This window comes from Pipistrellus kuhlii, unplaced genomic scaffold (assembly GCF_014108245.1).
Source record: "Pipistrellus kuhlii isolate mPipKuh1 unplaced genomic scaffold, mPipKuh1.p scaffold_m20_p_8, whole genome shotgun sequence".
Lineage (NCBI taxonomy): Eukaryota > Metazoa > Chordata > Mammalia > Chiroptera > Vespertilionidae > Pipistrellus > Pipistrellus kuhlii.
Window position 1 is genome coordinate 43,345,918 of NW_023425584.1, and position 17,428 is coordinate 43,363,345.

At 40.3% G+C, this 17,428-nt stretch overlaps 1 protein-coding gene across 12 annotated transcripts in view; it reads right to left on the reverse strand.

Annotated features, from left to right (window-relative positions):
• The window catches only part of ELF2 (E74 like ETS transcription factor 2), a 94,874-nt gene that overhangs the window by 26,807 nt on the left and 50,639 nt on the right, over window positions 1-17,428 (reverse strand). For 3 of the 12 annotated variants that reach the window (XM_045576408.1, XM_045576407.1, XM_036424818.2), the window contains exon 1: window positions 7,805-8,183. The exons of 8 other annotated variants lie outside the window; for them this stretch is intronic. In XM_045576408.1, the coding sequence (XP_045432364.1) occupies window positions 7,805-7,895 (91 nt within the window). In that variant the 5' untranslated portion in view covers window positions 7,896-8,183. Of the gene's footprint in view, window positions 1-7,804; window positions 8,191-17,428 lie in introns of those variants that run through there. One more of the 12 variants, XM_036424819.2, reaches the window with a different exon arrangement.

The following is a 17,428-nucleotide window of genomic DNA, read 5'->3' on the forward strand; positions in this document are numbered from 1 at the left end:
CATTTTTACTTACTAAAATAACCCTAAGTACCTATTTAAAAAATGAACACCTAAGAACTCACACTTAGATCAATTTACAGCAATGTACCCATGATAGTTTCCAAGAATATTTCACCCATTTTGTAAAAAGTGACACATTATCTTTTCCCTTTTCTTTCTTTTTTTTTTAATTTCTTTATTAAGGTATCACATATTTGTCCTTAACCCCCTTCTCTTTTCTTTCATTGACGTTAAGTCAACAGGTCATTTTTGTAACAAACTTAAAAGATATGCCAGAACCGGTTTGGCTCAGTGGATAGAGCGTCGGCCTGCGGACTGAAAGGTCCCGGGTTCGATTCGGGGCAAGGGCATGTACCTTGGTTGCGGGCACATCCCCAGTAGGGGGTGTGCAAGAGGCAGCTGATCGATGATTCTCTTTCATCAATGTTTCTAACTCTCTATCCATCTCTCTTCCACTAGGTGAAAAATCAATAAAATATATTTTTTTTAAAAAAACTTAAAAAATATTTCTCCTCTTCAAGTTTCTGTAATTTTAAAAAAATATATATTTTATTGATTTTTTACAGAGAGGAAGAGAGAGGGATAGAGAGTTAGAATCATCGATGAGAGAGAATCATGGACCAGTTGCCTCTTGCACACCCCCTACTGGGGATATGCCCGCAACCAAGGTACATGCCTTGATGGGAATCGAACCCGGGACTTTCTGTCCGCAGGCCGATGCTCTATCCACTGAGCCATACTGGTTTTGGCAAGTTTCTGTAATTTTCTAAAAAAATTTTAATACTAGATGTTCTGCTCAATAATTCAAACACAATTTAAACTAAAAGTTTTACACAACTCTTAAGGATAAACATAAATTTAACAATTTTGTGTATAAGCAAACTATAAGCAATGGCTGAAAATTCCTTTTTCCTCACAAAAAACCTGACTTGCTGGAGTCTTTCTAAACCTATGTATAAAAACTGTGGGAGAAAATAATAAGCAACTCATTTTAAAAATAGAAACAATGAAGCTAAAAGTAATCTAAGAGATATTTTCTAGTTAACACTAGTAGTTGGTGTTGCTGGTAAATAGTCCTTGAAGAAATAAATCTACCAAATAAATTTCAAAACTATTTTAATTTTAATCATCATGCCATTAAATGTGCTTATGCCTTCTTTTACCATTGGTAAGAGGTCTTCTTGTTCCGTTTCTAGCTTTCTAATCAACTGGTGTTTGTATGGTAGATTATTCCAGACTCACTCAACAGCTGTTACTAAATACCAAACTTGGTAATTAAGTCTGACAAGAGACATACCTCTCAGCTTTGCAGAAGAGAATGCTGGCAATGGACCTAGTTCATAACAATGTTCTTTAAAGTAAAAAATGTAACTTAATAGCAATTTAACTTGAGAGCAATGGGAAAAAATCAGAAAACACTTCATTAGGTGATAGTGGTATCCCACTACAAGCAAGACCATAAACTAACATTACCAAGGTCATCACTCAACTATCTGACCTACCACACCTTATCCCCTAATGCCCCAAGGCTATGTATGATTGAATGCTATGAAAGGAGGGAAAAGATAAAGACCTGGGACACTCTTATCTTTACCTGATCCCCTTTAACTTTCTCATCAATAGTTGTTATAAGGTTGAAAGGGAAAGAAAACAAAATTGTTTTTCTAAAGTAGAGCTGTCTGATAAAAACATCACCTGAGCCTGGCTGGCTTGGCTCAGTGGTTGAATGTGGACCTATGAGCCAGGAGATTGCGGTTTGATTCCCTGTCAGGACACATACCCCAATTTCTAGCTCAATCCCCAATGTGAGGCATGCAGGAGGCAGCTGATCAATGATTCTCATCATTGATATTTCTCTCTCTCCCTTACCCTTCCTTTCTGAAATCAATAAAAAAATATATATATAAAACATGAGCTACATATAATTTTCAAATTTCCAGTACCCACATTAAAAGCAAGTGAAATTAATACCTTTCATTTAACCCGGTATATCCAAGATAATGTCATTTCAACATGTAATTGACAAAGTTTTTCACTGCTTCAGTTTTTACATTTAAATTAATTTTTTAAAAATTTAAATTCAGTTTCTAACTCACATTTATGTACTCAATAACCTCATGTGGCTAGTGGCCACAGTACTGAAAAGTGTTTACTAAATAAAACTATATATTTCAGCTTCTCAAACTTTTTTTGTAAAAGGGCCCCTTTATATCCAATTTAAGGACTGCCAAGATTATGTATGTAGTTCTACGTGTATTTATATTATTTGATATTAAATCTTCAAAACTTCAAAATATTTATTAACTCAAAATAACATTTCCTCTTTTTTTAAAATATAGTTTTATTGATTTTAGAAAGGAAGGGAGAGATAAAAACATCAATGATGAGAATCATCACTAGGGATGGAACCTGCAACCCGGGCATGTGCTCTGACCAGGAATCGAACTTCAACCTCCTGGCTCATAGGTCCACACTCAGCCACTGAGCCAAAATAACCGTTCTAAAACAAAAAAATTTAGTGAGTATGAGTAGCTTTGTTTTACGCTTTTACAAATCTTTTTAATACCTGGTGGAAAACCATGTATTTGCTTCTTCGTTTAGTGTGTTGGAATATCAAGTCATGTAGCCTCCAGAAAACTCCTCAGAACACTTGTGAAAGTGAAAAGTATGTAATGCCTTAGTATTATTATGAAAATAATTTTTACTTCTCTGACTCCTAGAATTCCCAGACCAGAAATTTAAGGTTTTTTTTAGAACTACAGCTATAGCCGAGACCGGTTTGGCTCAATGGATAGAGCGTCGGCTTGGGGACTGAAAGGTCCCGGGTTCGATTCCGGTCAAGGGCATGTACCTTGGTTGCGGGCATATCCCCAGTAGGGGGTGTGCAAGAGGCAGCAAATCGATGACTCTCTCTCATCGATGTTTCTAACTCTCTATCTCTCTCCCTTCCTCTCTGTGCAAAATCAATAAAATATATATTTAATAAAAAAAAAAGAACTACAGCTATAATTTTTATCAAATGTAATTAAAAAAACACCCAACTTCTATCCCCGTGTTTCTCTACGTTTTAACTTCTAAACATAAACATCAAAGTATCCATTTCCATAAGCACAACAACAGTATTTTGTCCACTTACACATAAAAGACTTTTAAATTTTTCATAAATATTTCTTTGCAACCTTTTGAACATTTAATTTACAGGTAACACAAGGAGTTTAAATAATTACCAAGAACACTCTCATGCCTGCCCCTGTCCACTAACCAAATTTGTTTCTGAAGGAAATTGTTTTTATTGAATTATCCTGATTGACCACACTAATGTTACTCTTTAACTCAGTTTTTTTTTAAATATATGTTTTATTGATTTTTTACAGAGAGGAAGGGAGAGAGAGAGCTAGAAACGTCGATAAGAGAGAAACATCGACCAGCTGCCTCCTGCACACCCCCCACCGGGGATGTGCCCGCAACCAATGTACATGCCCTTGACCAGAATCGAACCTGGGACCTTTCAGTCCGCAGACAGACACTCTATCCACTGAGCCAAACCGGTTTCAGCTAACTCAGTTTTTTTTTTTATGCTTTTTAGTACTAATGCTGCAATGAATTCTGAAGAATAATTTCTTAAAACACATTTGCAAGAAAATTTTTTAAAAAGTTAATGCCAGTTCTAACCACGTTTAGTTTAGTGGATAGAGCACCACTCAGCCTGCAGATTGAAGAGTCTCAGGTTTGGTTTCGGTCAAGGGCATGTATCTTGGTTGTGGGCACATCTCCAGTAGGGGGTGTGCTGGAGGCAGCTGATCAATGTTTCTCTCTTTGATGTTTCTATGTAACTCTCTATCCCTCTCCCTTCCTCTCTGTAAAAAATTCAATAAAATATATTTTTTTAAAAATTAATGCCATTCTTGCCCTGGCCTATGTTTCTCAGTGGTTCAAGCTTCGGGCTGTGGCACAGTACCTAGGTTGGAGGTTGATCCCCAGTCCTAGTAGGGACAAGTGCAGGAAGCAGAAAATGGTCTCTCTCTCTCACATCAATGTTTTTCTTTCTCTCCTTTCCTTTCACTCTCAAAAAAAAAAAAAAAGTAAATAAAAAGAATATCCTCAGGTAAGGATTAACAAAAACAAGTTAACGCCACTCTTTGTTTTAATTCAACATATGCTTCATATTTTCACATCCTGTTGAAACTTTTTCCAGATTGATACTAGACATTCCACTATATAGTAAATTAGAAATAAGATTTTCAAGTTCAAATTTCACGATAAACTATGACAAAACAGACACATTTGTTTTGTTATTGAAAATACTTAGGCTAAATTTCCAGAAAAAAATTCCCTCCTTCATCTTAATAACTGCCTTCAAATAGAATAAAACTTCTGGTGACTCTACCTCTCAATTCCCAAAAAAAAAAAAAAAAAAAAAAAAATCAAGAAAAGTATATTTGAGAATAAGAAGGCAGAATATTTTAAATTGAAAATCTTCAAGAAAATCCAGATTATACATACACAATACTTTTGCTGAAATGTTAAGGGAAATTCTTTTTTCCTATCGACATCCATATTTCCTATAAGCTATATATATGTACATACTAGAAATGAGCCTAAATTATTAAGTAGACTATATCATAGTCATCTTCAAGTTCCAAGACTGGCTAAAAGAAAGTGAGTAACCTCCCAATTTCATAACCTTAGACATATTCATTCACATGGCATAATGTAAAGAAATCCAAGAAAAAGAAAAGCCTTCACCTCCTATTAAATATTTGAGCCACTTATAATTTCAGAACTTTAAAAGTTATAGATCACCTAATCAATCCTAATGAAGCCTTCAAGAGTACAGATATAGTTTAGTGACAGTCAGATGTAGGTCCTCTTCTCCTGACTTCAGAATTAAGGCTCTTTCTCATACCATGTTGCCAGTGAAACATGTCAACATATAAAGTATGTCAACTCTTCTGTATGTTAAAATGATTATTAACTAAGCTTATTTATTTAATTCTTTACTCAAACTCTTCAGACAGCATAAACGTTTATAACTAAAGCTGAAGTTGACAGCTAACTAAAGTTGATAGTTAAGCCTCTAAAGGAGGAAAGTAAAAGCAAAATATATCTTCTAGTTAGTACCTTTATAACAGTGTTAACATATAACAATATTAAGTGCTTTACAGTCACTTAGAAAAAAAAGTTTAGCGAACAATAGTCAACTGAAAATCTTATCTCCTCTATAACTTTTTCTTACTATCAGTCATTCTACACTAATCATCAACCCATTATAGCAATCACTGTATATATTTAAAAATTATATAGATTTTTATCTGTCTCCTGAATTTGACTGTAAAATCTTTGAGGAAGGATGATGTATAACACCTGACAACTTCCCTCAAGGGAATTAAAACAGTATCATCTTGTCCATTTTACAATAACAAACATTATAAGCTACTCTTCCACTGTCATTGGAAACTGGCAGCAATAAAAATTTAGATCCCCAGTTCTACATTTCCTGGGCCACCTTTCCTCCCCAACTTGCACTCACTGTATAAACCTACAGTGTAAATCAGCAAACCTATCTCAAGTTTCCTTCTAAAATAGGACTTGTAAAGGAGCATCAGATTACATGAACATGATTGAGGAAATAATTTGAAAATAATTATATGTAAAACATATTCTTTACAAGACATTAAAATCATGAAGCAAACTTCAATTGTAAGGTTTAAATATACTAAGTTAATGCAGTAGAGTTGCAAGTCAGCTTTTAACTTAAAAAATACCACTACCACCTTAACAAAGGGGTATTAAATATTTCTATTTTCAAATTGTAGGCTGCCTATGTGTATTCACTCCAAGCAAAATATCTACAGGTCACATTCAGTTTCACTAATAACTCTAGAAGCTTATGAAAAAAATACCTTCCATAGATAAAATTAAGCCCTTTACCTTTACAATATTTTTCAAGATTCAAAACCACTGGAACCATTTCCTGAAATGTACATGTTTATCACTCACAGAAATATCATTGATCCAATCAATCCTACAAAGCCAAAAATTCCATCCCTTAATTCATATTGTTATTAGTGAACTGAGCACACACAATGGAACCAAGTTCTTCTTGTACTCTACCTCTTACTAAGTTCTTACTCTGATCAGAATATAACTGGCAAACGTGTTTTAATCACAATTGTAAGCTGATTGTTTTTCTTTGGGACCCTTAAGACGTCTTGTATTACATTTTACATTGGTCACTCATGTGTTATACAATACATACAGTTACAGTATTCCAGAGTTTCTCTAAACTTAAAAGTTCTGTTAAGTTCAGAAATACACGTGTTCATGATTTCCCCCCATCGAAGAGAATCACAGTTTCGCCAACCAAACTAATTTCACGTGCCCTCCCTAAAAACAATGGCTGGGAAACGGAGGGGGCAACATCTTTCACAGCATTACTCTTTGGTATTTCCCATCTTCCAATCTCCATCGGTGGCGATATGATACAGAACCGGGGGAAGGGAACATGTGTGTTTATTATTCTAGTAAGTAAATGGGATGCAAGCAGGGCTGCATCGACCCCGGGCCCTCGCAGCGCTGTCCATTAAGCAAAGCTGCCGCTTCTGTGTAACTTAAGTCCGTGCCCTTCCGCTGCAGCAGTGGCGCTGCACATCCCCCACCCCCGCGGCCACTTCCGTGTTTACACTCCTCTTCCCTCCAATTCCATGCGTACATTGTCAGCTCCACTCCCGCCCAATCTCCATTGGCCCAGCGCGGGCCCCGAGTCCCGCCCCCAGAAATCAACGTTCTCACTTGGAACATCTCAGCGAGCAGATTGGAACGAGAGGCCTGTCAATCCGGGCCGTTCGGTCCTCTCCGAGGCGCTTCCGCTATGGTGGGAGGTTGGGGGGAGGAGGGGGTACGGGGGCAATTCCGTGCGGAGACTTCCCTAGGGCCGAGCCGCCCGCCCGCAGCCCCGCGCCTTAGCCTTCACTTACTGTTTACAAAAATTAGCCTCCTCCGCTGACACCCAGCGCGCCAGGTCAGGGGTGCACAGAGAGCCCGTGTCCTTCCCATCCTCCCCCTGAACAAAAAAAAAAAAAAAAAGACACCCACGAGGGACGGGGCACCAGCCTACTCCCTCACTGCCACCCATGAGGAGGAAGGGGCGGCGGGCGGGCGGGCGACACCGCACCCCGGCCGCCCACGCTGAGTGACCCTTCCAGAACCGTTACTCCGAGGCTGCACAAGGTGGGGAGGGTCAGGCATTTTTTTGGCGGGTAGCGGTCCACCGGACATGGCCCGGGCCGTCCCGTCCATGCGGAAGTGGAGGGTCCGCGGACCGGGTCTGAGAAGAACGGGGCGGGGGCTGCGAGCGTCCACCGGGGAGCCCGCCGTCCCCGGCCGCGGGCAGAGCGGCCTCTCCGGCCAGACAGCGTGGCAGGCGCCGCCGACAGACAACAGCCGCGCTCACTTCCTGGTTCCGCGGCGGCCGGGGCGCAGCGCGCAACTCGTCCGCCCGAGTCCCCAACTTCCCCGCGGCTCGGCGCCCGGCCCCGCTGCCAGCGCTCCGCCCGCTGCCGCCGCGCCGCCCGCCGACCCCCGGCAGCGGCGGCGCCGGAGCCGAGGCAGGTTACTCTCCAAGGTGATCACTTCCTGATTCGTCGCCTCCATTACTTCATTCACTGCCCCCGTCTCCCCCGGCCGCCCCGGGGACCGAGGCGGACACAACCCCGGCGCTGACCGCCGCGGGGGAGGCACCCCGCCTTGGTGCACCCTGAGCCCGCTGCACCGCTGCAGCGGAGAAAAGTTGCCCTGCCCTTACCAGCCCGGATGAGGAGATCCAGCTGGTTCGTGGGCCCCTCATGCAGAGACGTCGCCATGTTTATCCCGGGGCTGGCGCTGCTGCTGCACATTGACTTCCACCGTGAGCGGCGGCGGCGGCGGCGGCGGGGGGAGGCGGAACCCGCGGCCCGAGCCACGCCGTGCGGCCGACACACACTCACGCACTCGCTCACACACCGACGCCCAGATCCTTGCGCGTCCTCCGACAGGAAGCCGCGGCCGGCCCGCCTCCCGCCGCCGGGCGGAGAAACCCCACCACCTAACGGCAGGGGCGGCGGCGGCGGCCGCCTGGGCTGGCAACGCGATCCTTCCGCCCCGCGCCCAGACAGGAAGTCCCGGCGCCCCGAGCGCCGCCCGCCGCCCGCCCGGCCGGAGGGACACCTGAGGCTGGGGTCGCCCCGGGGGCCGCGGCGGGCGAGCGGGGCGGGGCGGGCCCGCGGCAGGAAGAGGCGCATTTCACGCTCTGCGGAGGGAAAGTCTGCAATTGTCCCCGCTCTGGACGGGAGCCATGGGCCCGATTTTCTTCCTGGAACAGCCCTGACGCCCGGTCCCGCGGCTGTAAATAAAGGTGGCTCTTTAACTTGTTTTGGCCGTTTTAAAGCTTAGGCCACATGGAGCCCCTTCACTTGAAAAGGCTGCACTTTAAAACAGGAATACCAACCCCCCAAAAAAGCCACATCCACACAATGTTCTAAAAGCTGTACTTGTAAAGTAAGACACTTCCAACTACTTCAAGACCACTGCGTCCTTTTTCGTCGTCGGAGGCACACTAAGCAGACATTTATTAGTAAACACACAACATTCCCACCCCCGGAGACCTGATTATCCTTCCTCAATTTGATAGTCGTGACATTCAAGCACCCTTTCACTTCTACTAGGTTCCCTGGGGAATAAACGTATTCATTTATAGTATCATCTACGTTTAAAAATCTTTTTGATAGAAACCTCATTACAAATGAAGTTCATATTAAAATACAATAGAAGGGGGAGGTAAATTGCCATTTGTTGACTATTAATTTATTAACACAGGAAATCAGACGTGGCTTCATGAAAACAAAAACTAGGGTTTCAGAATTTCACAATATAAAAAAAGTTTGAAACAACTTTTTCCTCAAAGTTGTACCTACACAAAATTTATGTACAACCGTGCCTCCTACATAGTAAGTGCTCAATCAGTATTTGCTGAATAAACATAAAAAGGTCTTGGCAGTTACAAGTGAAAATAAGGCATTGTTTTTATTATCGGAATTGAATGAACTATGCTGATAGTCTAGAAAAAAAATTCTTCCAGTGGTAATATTAATACAATATAATTTTAAAAATATTTGCCTGACATGCCAGTGCAACTTAGTAATAAATTTACATAGCTATGACTTTTTATCTTTTTCATTTCTTCTGAATACTAATTTATTCTTTTGGCCTTTTCCCCTGGCTTATAGGCAATTTCCAAAGTACAACTCCCCTTAAACCAAATAAGGAACTCTTTCTGCAGTAGGTAAACTTGCTACTCCTTGGACAAAAGGAAATATATGACTGATAGCTTTTATTTTTTAGATCTAGTCAGTTTAAAATAAGGATCATCTACTGATAGGCAGCATCTTAGTTTCCAAGCCTTTAGGCAGATAATTGAAATTATAGCATATCTAAATTTCCACTCCTATCAATCAGTTTTTCATTTTGAAGGGAAGAGAGTAATGTAAGACAGAGGTATTGTATTTTTTCCTGGATGTGACAGGTAAGCTTGGCTCTTCTCAACATCGGAATCCGTTTAAAGCCTGATACCTAACTTTTTATTTTACTAATATTTGTTTCTTGACCTATACCTTAAGAAGTGAATAGTATGTGTGTGTGTTTTAATTGCTATATATCCTGATTATATATCTCCAGGTCTTATATTTTATAAGAAAATAGAACCTGTATCTATTCCTGCATAATACTTCACAGTTATTATATACAAACATATATACTATATACATTATGTACATGTGTTAATGATAAAAATTAATGAAGAAAAAATTGATTCCTTTATATTTAATGCTCTGTAAAAACACAATTCCTGGACCATAAATGCAATTCTGCCGTGCTATTATTGTAAATGGAATTCTTCATTGCTATGTTAACTAGGCTTTCAATAGTCATCAGTACTTTTTATAAACCAATAATATACTGCAAATAGCAGGTGAAGATAAGATGCTTTTGGAAATAGAAATGTATTCGTTAAAAAACGTATTTGAGCCGAAACCGGTTTGGCTCAGTGAATAGAGCATCGGCCTTCGGACTGAAAGGTCCCAGGTTCGATTCCAGCCAAGGGCAAGTACTTTGGTTGTGGGCACATCCCCAGTAGGGGGTGTGCAAGAGGCAGCTGATCCATGATTCTCTCTCATCGATGTTTCTAACTCTCTATCCCTCTCTCTTCCTTTCTGTACAAAATCAATAAATATATTTTTTTAAAAGCGTATTTGAAGCCTTCGCTGTTCTGGCTTAGTGGATACAGTGTCAGCCTGGAGACTGAAGGGTCCCAGGTAATATTTCGGGTTAAAGGGACATGCCTGGGTTGTGCATTCAATTCCCAGTAGGGGGTGTTGCAGGAGGCAGCCAATCAATGATTCTCATCACTGATGTTTCTATCTCTCTCTCCCTCTCCCTTCCTCTCTGAAATCAATATATATATTTAAATATATATATATATTTGAAGAATTTAGCAACATGGCAAAATGTAAAAAATATAAATGTGACAGGATTTAAATATACACATACTTTTTCAAACTATATGTGAATATGTGCATATATAACATGCATATGTGTGTATATGCACACAACACACACACACACTGCATTTCTCAAGTCTTCAAAGATTAAGCAAATATTAATACACAGAATAAAAAACTGAGAATAGGTAGACACTAGAAAACAAATTCATATTCTGATAACATTACAGAGTTATTGCTGTGTACTAGCAAGAAAAGTTAAGGTAAAAAATAGCTAATTCTTATTGAAATAAAAGCCACTAACTATGCTAAATGCTTTACATTCACTTTTCTCACAAATTCCTCTCTACCTTCCTGTGAAGTGGGTATTACTATTGTGCTCATTTTATAGATGAGGACTCTAAGGTTCCTTGACCAACCGAGGTCAGAGTTAATGGGAAGCAGGGCCAAGATTTGAACCCAAGCGTCTCTAGCTCTCGAGCCCTTACCCTCCAACACTCCCAACCACCAAAGTAACAAGGCCTGTCTGTCTGTTATGATGCATTTAGTACCTATGGATTTTCTTCTCTGAAAATCTTTTATATTCCTCCCTTCAAAAGGTGGAGCCTAATTCCCCCTCTCCCTTTGAGAGTGGGCTGGACTTAATGGCTTACTTCTAACAAAACAGAAGGAAGCTGAAGTGATGGGGTGTGACTTCAGAAATTGTCTGCTTGATCTCTTCCTTTTGAGTCACTCTCTCATAGGAAGCTCACTACCATGTCTTGAGTATACTCAAGTAACTCTGTGGAGAAGCCCATTAGGCAGGGAAAATGCCATCCTGCCAACAGTCATGTGACAGAGCTACTAAGAGACAAAACCTGAAGCTCTAATAACCAAGCCTTCAGATGACTGCAGCTTCCTGCAAGACCCTGAGTTAGAACCATGAGGATAACCCATTCCCCAAACCTTTACCTTGAAAACTATACAATATAATAAATGTTTATTGTTTAAGCTGCTAAGTGTGGGGTAATGGGTACGTGTTGGGTATACTTACAGGGGGAAAAGGTTAAGAAAACTAAGCTACAAGAAAAACATATCTATCAAGAATAATAAACTGGAAATCAAGTGATTTAAGACTATTAAGTAAGGCTGGTTCACCAACCCTATAAGATAGACAACAGATTAGAAATGCAGTCTATAGATTCATAAAGAAAAAAAAGAATTATTTCATATGTTTTATACTATTATTTAATTATCTATTTGCAGGTTTTATTCTACTGTTTTAATGGCCAGGTTTTATAAAATATTATTAAAATAAAGATGTTTAAACCTATAGTCACATATTCATTCATTTACTCAACAAATAATCCAGCACTTACTTTGAGCACATTTCTGTTGTAGGGACGCATTAATACTACACCTGGTAGAGAAACCAACAGGGCGGCATAGGTAAACACCTAAACTGCTTCCTTGCATAATAATTTCAAAACTACAACTAAAAGACAAAATGGATATTATCCAGAACCATAGGAAGGCTGGCTGAGTTGTAATTCTACAACTAGAAGGGAAGAGAAAAGCACACTGAGACTCAGAGGAGCTGCAGGAGGCAGAGGTACTGAGATGTGCGCACACACATGCGCACGCAGAGGATTGGCAACTGAGTGCACGGCTGGCTTCCTCAAGTGGAAGGGAGACAAAAGTTCCTGACTACACTGAACTCTAGTTCCGGGCAAGAATCTGGGGATCCAGACACTTTTGGGGAGAAAATGGACTGTCTGGCAGCAGGCAGAACTTGAGGGCAGCTTTCTCCAAGAGTTGCTAACAGCGATTACCATGGGACACTGAGACACAGGGGCCTATTAGGATAGGGCTGACAAGAAACCAATACTATCTATTCTGCCCTGAGACTCTGCCCCATCCAAGCTGAGCACAGAGACTTATGCAAGTCTAGTCTCATAAGGGTGTCTCCAGCACAGAAGTTCTCCCAGGGTAGACACAGCTGATCCTCACAGCCAAATGGCCTGGAGGTCAATTCTTCCCAATGATAGCAACAACAATCAAGGCTAAACTAAAACAAGACTGTGCACACAGCCCACAAAGGGGTGCACCAAGAGTGTTCACGTCAGGTAACTTGAAAAACTGAGCCACTGGGCCCTTTAGGACACCTAGCACACAAAGCCACTCTATCAATTCAGGGAAGCAGCCAAAATGCGGAGACAAAGAAAAAGATCACAAATGAAAGAAACGGAAAAAAGCAGACAACTGGATATAGAGTTCAAAACCACGGTTATAAGGTTTTTCAAGAATTTTCTAGAAAAGGTCAATAAATTTAGTGAGACCCTCGAGGATATCAAAAAGGAACAACTAGAAATTAAGCATACAATGACTGAAATAAAAAGTATTATACAGAGATCTAACAGCAGACAAGAGGATCACAAGAATCAAGACAAGATTTGAAATACAAAGAAGCAAAAAAACACTCAACTGGAAAAGAAAAAAAGAAGAATCCAAAAATATGAAGATAGTGTAAAGAGCCTCTGGGACAACTTCAAGCATACCAACATCAGAAGAAGAGAGAGAGCAAGATACTGAAAACCTATTTGAAGAAATAATGACAGAAAACTTCCCCCACCTGGTGAAAGAAATAGACTTACAAGTCCAGGAAGCACAGAGAACCCCAAACAAAAGGAATCCAAAGAGGACCACACCAAGACATATCATAATTAAAATGCCAAGGGCAAAAGACAAAGAATATTAAAAAGCAGCAAGAGAAAAACAGTTACCTACAAGGGAGCACCCATATAATTGTCAGCTGATTTCTCAACAGAAACTATGCAGGCCAGACAGGAGTGGCAAGAAATATTCAAAATGATCAATAGCAAGAACCTACAACCAAGATTACTCTACCCAGCAAAGCTATCATTCAGAATTGAAGGGCAGATAAAGAGCTTCACAGCTAAGAAAAAGCTAAAGGAGTTCATCAACACCAAACCAGTATTATAAGAAATGCTGAAAGGTATTTTTTAAGAAGAGGAAGAAGAAAAAGGTAAAGATAAAAATTATGAACAACAAATACATATCTATCAACAAGTGAATCTAAAAATCAAATGAATAGCCGAAGCCGGTTTGGCTCAGTGGTAGAGCGTCGGTCTGTGGACTGAAAGGTCCCGGGTTCGATTCCGGTCAAGGGCATGTACATTGGTTGCGGGCACATCCCCGGTGTGGGGTGTGTAAGAGGCAGCTGGTCGATGTTTCTCTCTCATTGACGTTTCTAGCTCTCTATCTCTCTCCCTTCCTCTCTGTAAAAAATCAATAAAATATATTTTAAAAAATAAAGTTTAAAAAAAAAATCAAATGAATAAAAAAATCTGATGAACAGAATAAACTGGTGAATATAATAGGATCAGGGGCATAGAAAGGGAGTGTACTGACAATTCTTGGGGGGAAAGGGAAGAGACTGGACAAAAACCGTGCACTTACAGATGAGGATAGTGGGGGCGGGTAAGGGCAGAGGGTGGGGTGGGAACAGGGTGGAGGGGAGCTATGGGGGGGGGGGGAGAAACAATTGTAATAATCTGAATAAAGATTTATTAAATTAAAAAAGATTTATGAAATTTCAAAAAAAATACTATACCTGGTAGCACTAAATAATATGACAAAAGAAAAAAAAAAAGCCTTCTCAATTCACAGAGAACACCCATTGAGGGTGAAATTTTTGGAGAGAGTACAATATACAAAATAGCTTTAGCTTAGTGGATTTATATTATATTTTAAGCTACTACACAGGAAAATTAAATTATATGTATAAAAAAGCCTTTTTAAGACATGGGGTTTTTTTTTAATACGGATCAAAAAAAGGTAAAATTTTGTTGGCTAAAATGTAAATTTTTTTTAAAGGGACCATGGTTATTTTAAGATTCTAAAAGCAGAACATGATTTTACAAAATTATTTTATCCTAAGTTATTTAACCATATGCATTTATGGGCCATGAAAACCTTATCATGAATAAGGATCCAGTATGGACTGATTTTGAGAATGATGATTTGGCTTAGATTCATCTTTTCTGCATTTTATTTAGGTTATTCCTGGGCCATACTCTCCTTGACCTTATTGATTCTTCATTTAATGGCAGAAAACACTGTTTCCAATTCTTGGCAGCCACTCCTAGAGAACTGTCAACTGATTATTGCAGCTATTCTTTTCTAATAGATGATGAACAAACAACTGTTTCCAAATAACATTTATCAAGCACCCATGTGTGCATAACACCCTGCAAAGTGAGTTAAAAGAGTTAATAACATCTATATCTATCTATCTATAATAATAACCGGACATCCTTCCGGATGAACCCAGGGCTGTGAGGGAAGCCTGGGTCCTGGGACGGGAGCCAGAGGGAAACCCAAGTCCTGGATGCCAGAGGAAAGCCAGTGCTGGCAGCTGGGGGGAAGGAAGGCCTACTCTTGCACAAATTTCGTGCATCATGCCTCTAGTATATATATACAAGCCTAAGCGACCGTTAGAGCGGTAGCTATAATGTGCACTGACCACCAGGAACAGACACTCAACACACAGGCATGGAAACATGGAACAGACTGAAGATCTCAGAGAGAAGAGGGGAGTGGGGAAGGTGGGTAGAGATTAACCAAAGATCTTATATGCATACTAGAGGCCCGGTGCACGGATTCCTTGGCTGGCCTGCAGAGATCGGGGCTGAAACCATCAGTCCTACCTCCCCTGATGGGTCCCAGATTGTGTGAGGGCACAGGCCAGGCCAAGGGACCCCACCAGTGCACAAATATGTGCCCCCAACCTCTAGTTTTAAATAACATTTAAGACAACTAATTTCAAGATCTTGGGTTCTTTATTATTATTAGAGAACGTTTAGTCTCTGGGGGAAAAAATTTTAATTCCTGTGAAACTTTTCAAGGGCTAATACATGATTCTTTTTAGCATATTTATGAAACAATTTATAATGGAGTTCTTAACTAAAACATATTACAACTATACTCAAATTCTATCTTGATTGATTCCAAAAGGAATATTCAGATTAGCTAATCTCCTTAACCCCCTGAAATAAAGCTTCTGCATCCTACCATTAAAAGGTGCTTCAAAGGTTAACACTGAGCTTTGATGTGTTTTTTTTTTTTTTAATGTTTTTATTGATTTTAAAGAGGAAGAGAGAGGGAGAAAGAGGGAAACATCAATGATGAATCATTGATAAGCTACCTCCTGCATCTTCCCTACTGGGGATTGAGTCCACAACAACCCAGGCATGTGCCCTGACAAGGAATCGAATCGTGACCTTCTGGTTAATAGGTTGATGCTCAACTACTGAAGAACACTGGCCAGGCAGCACTGAGATTTTAATGTGCAAACCCAGCAAAGTTCTCTTAGTCTTCACCTGACTCTACTTATCCAAACAAATGGCATTATTGACTACCCCATATTAAAATCCTTCCCTTCATTTGATTTTCATTATAATCCTATATAATAAAAGGCTAATATGCAAATTGACCAAATAGCAGAACGACTGGTCACTGTGATGCGCACTGACCACCTGGGAGCAGACACTCAATGCAAGAGCTGCCCCCTGGTGGTCAGTGTGCTCCCACAGGGGGAGCACCACTCAGCCAGAAGCCGGGCTCACAGCTGGCGAGTGTAACAGGGTGGCGGGGGCCTCTCCTGCCCCACAGCAATGCTAAAGATGTCCCACTGATGGCTCCCGGACTGCAAGAGGGCATAGGCCAGGCTGAGAGATCCCTCCCCAAGTGCACAAATTTCGTGCATCAAGTCTCTAGTAACCTTATAAATTGTCTGGCTTTGTTTTTATTCCTATCTCCTTTCAGTTGATTTCACCCTTAATTCTGACTGCTCTTCCAAGCTGTCATCCTTAGACACCTTCTCTCTTCATTCTCTATTCTACCAAGAATGGTATCTAGCATCAGTTGAGCACCAAGGCTTTCAGTATTATTTCTGTACTGATTTAAAAACCAGCATCTTCAGGCTTGACGTATTTATTTTTTTAGCTCTAAATTCTAATTTCCAATTGTATGGTAAGCTTTACTCTTTTAATCCTCACCTGAGGATGTTTTTACTGATTTTAGAAAGAGAGGAAGGGAGAGACAGACAGACAGAAACATAGATGTTAGAGAGAAGTATCGAAAGGTTGACTCCTGATCAGGGTTCAAATCCACAACCTTTTGGTGTATGGGACAATGCCCCAACCAACTGAGCTATTATACCTGACCAGGGCTAGTAAGCATCTTTATTTGGAAAACCCACTGATACCTAAAGGTCTTTTATCTACAAATCTCCCTTGTTTCATACTCTGTCAATGACATCACCATCATCCCAGATTAGAAATGCATTACCTGTGTTTCTTTTTATTTTATTGATTTTTTTTTTTTTTTTTTTTTTTACTTACAGAGAGGAAGGGAGAAGGGTAGAGAATTAGAAACATCGATGAGAGAGAAACATCGATCTGCTGCCTCCTGCACATCCCCTACTGCGGATGTGCCGGCAACCAAGGTACATGCCCTTAACCGGAATCGAACCTAGGACCCTTCAGTCCCCAGGCCGACACTCTATCTACTCAGCCACACCAGTGAGGGCTGTTTTTATCCTTTAATTTATTCATGTGGTGAATTACATTAATAGATTTTCTAATCTTTGGCCTTTCTTGCCTTCCTAGTATGCATTTAATCATTATGTATTTTTTAATCAGTGATTGATTTGGTTTACTACTATTTAGAATATTTGTAGCTACATACATAAATTTGCAACAACTTTTTTTTTATTTTTATTCTGGGAGTGTTTTAAGGTTAAGGTTATACTAGAATTGGATAACTTTTCCTTTTTTACTATTTTCTAGATACTTCGTATATGATAGGGATTATATATCCCTTAAATTTTTAGA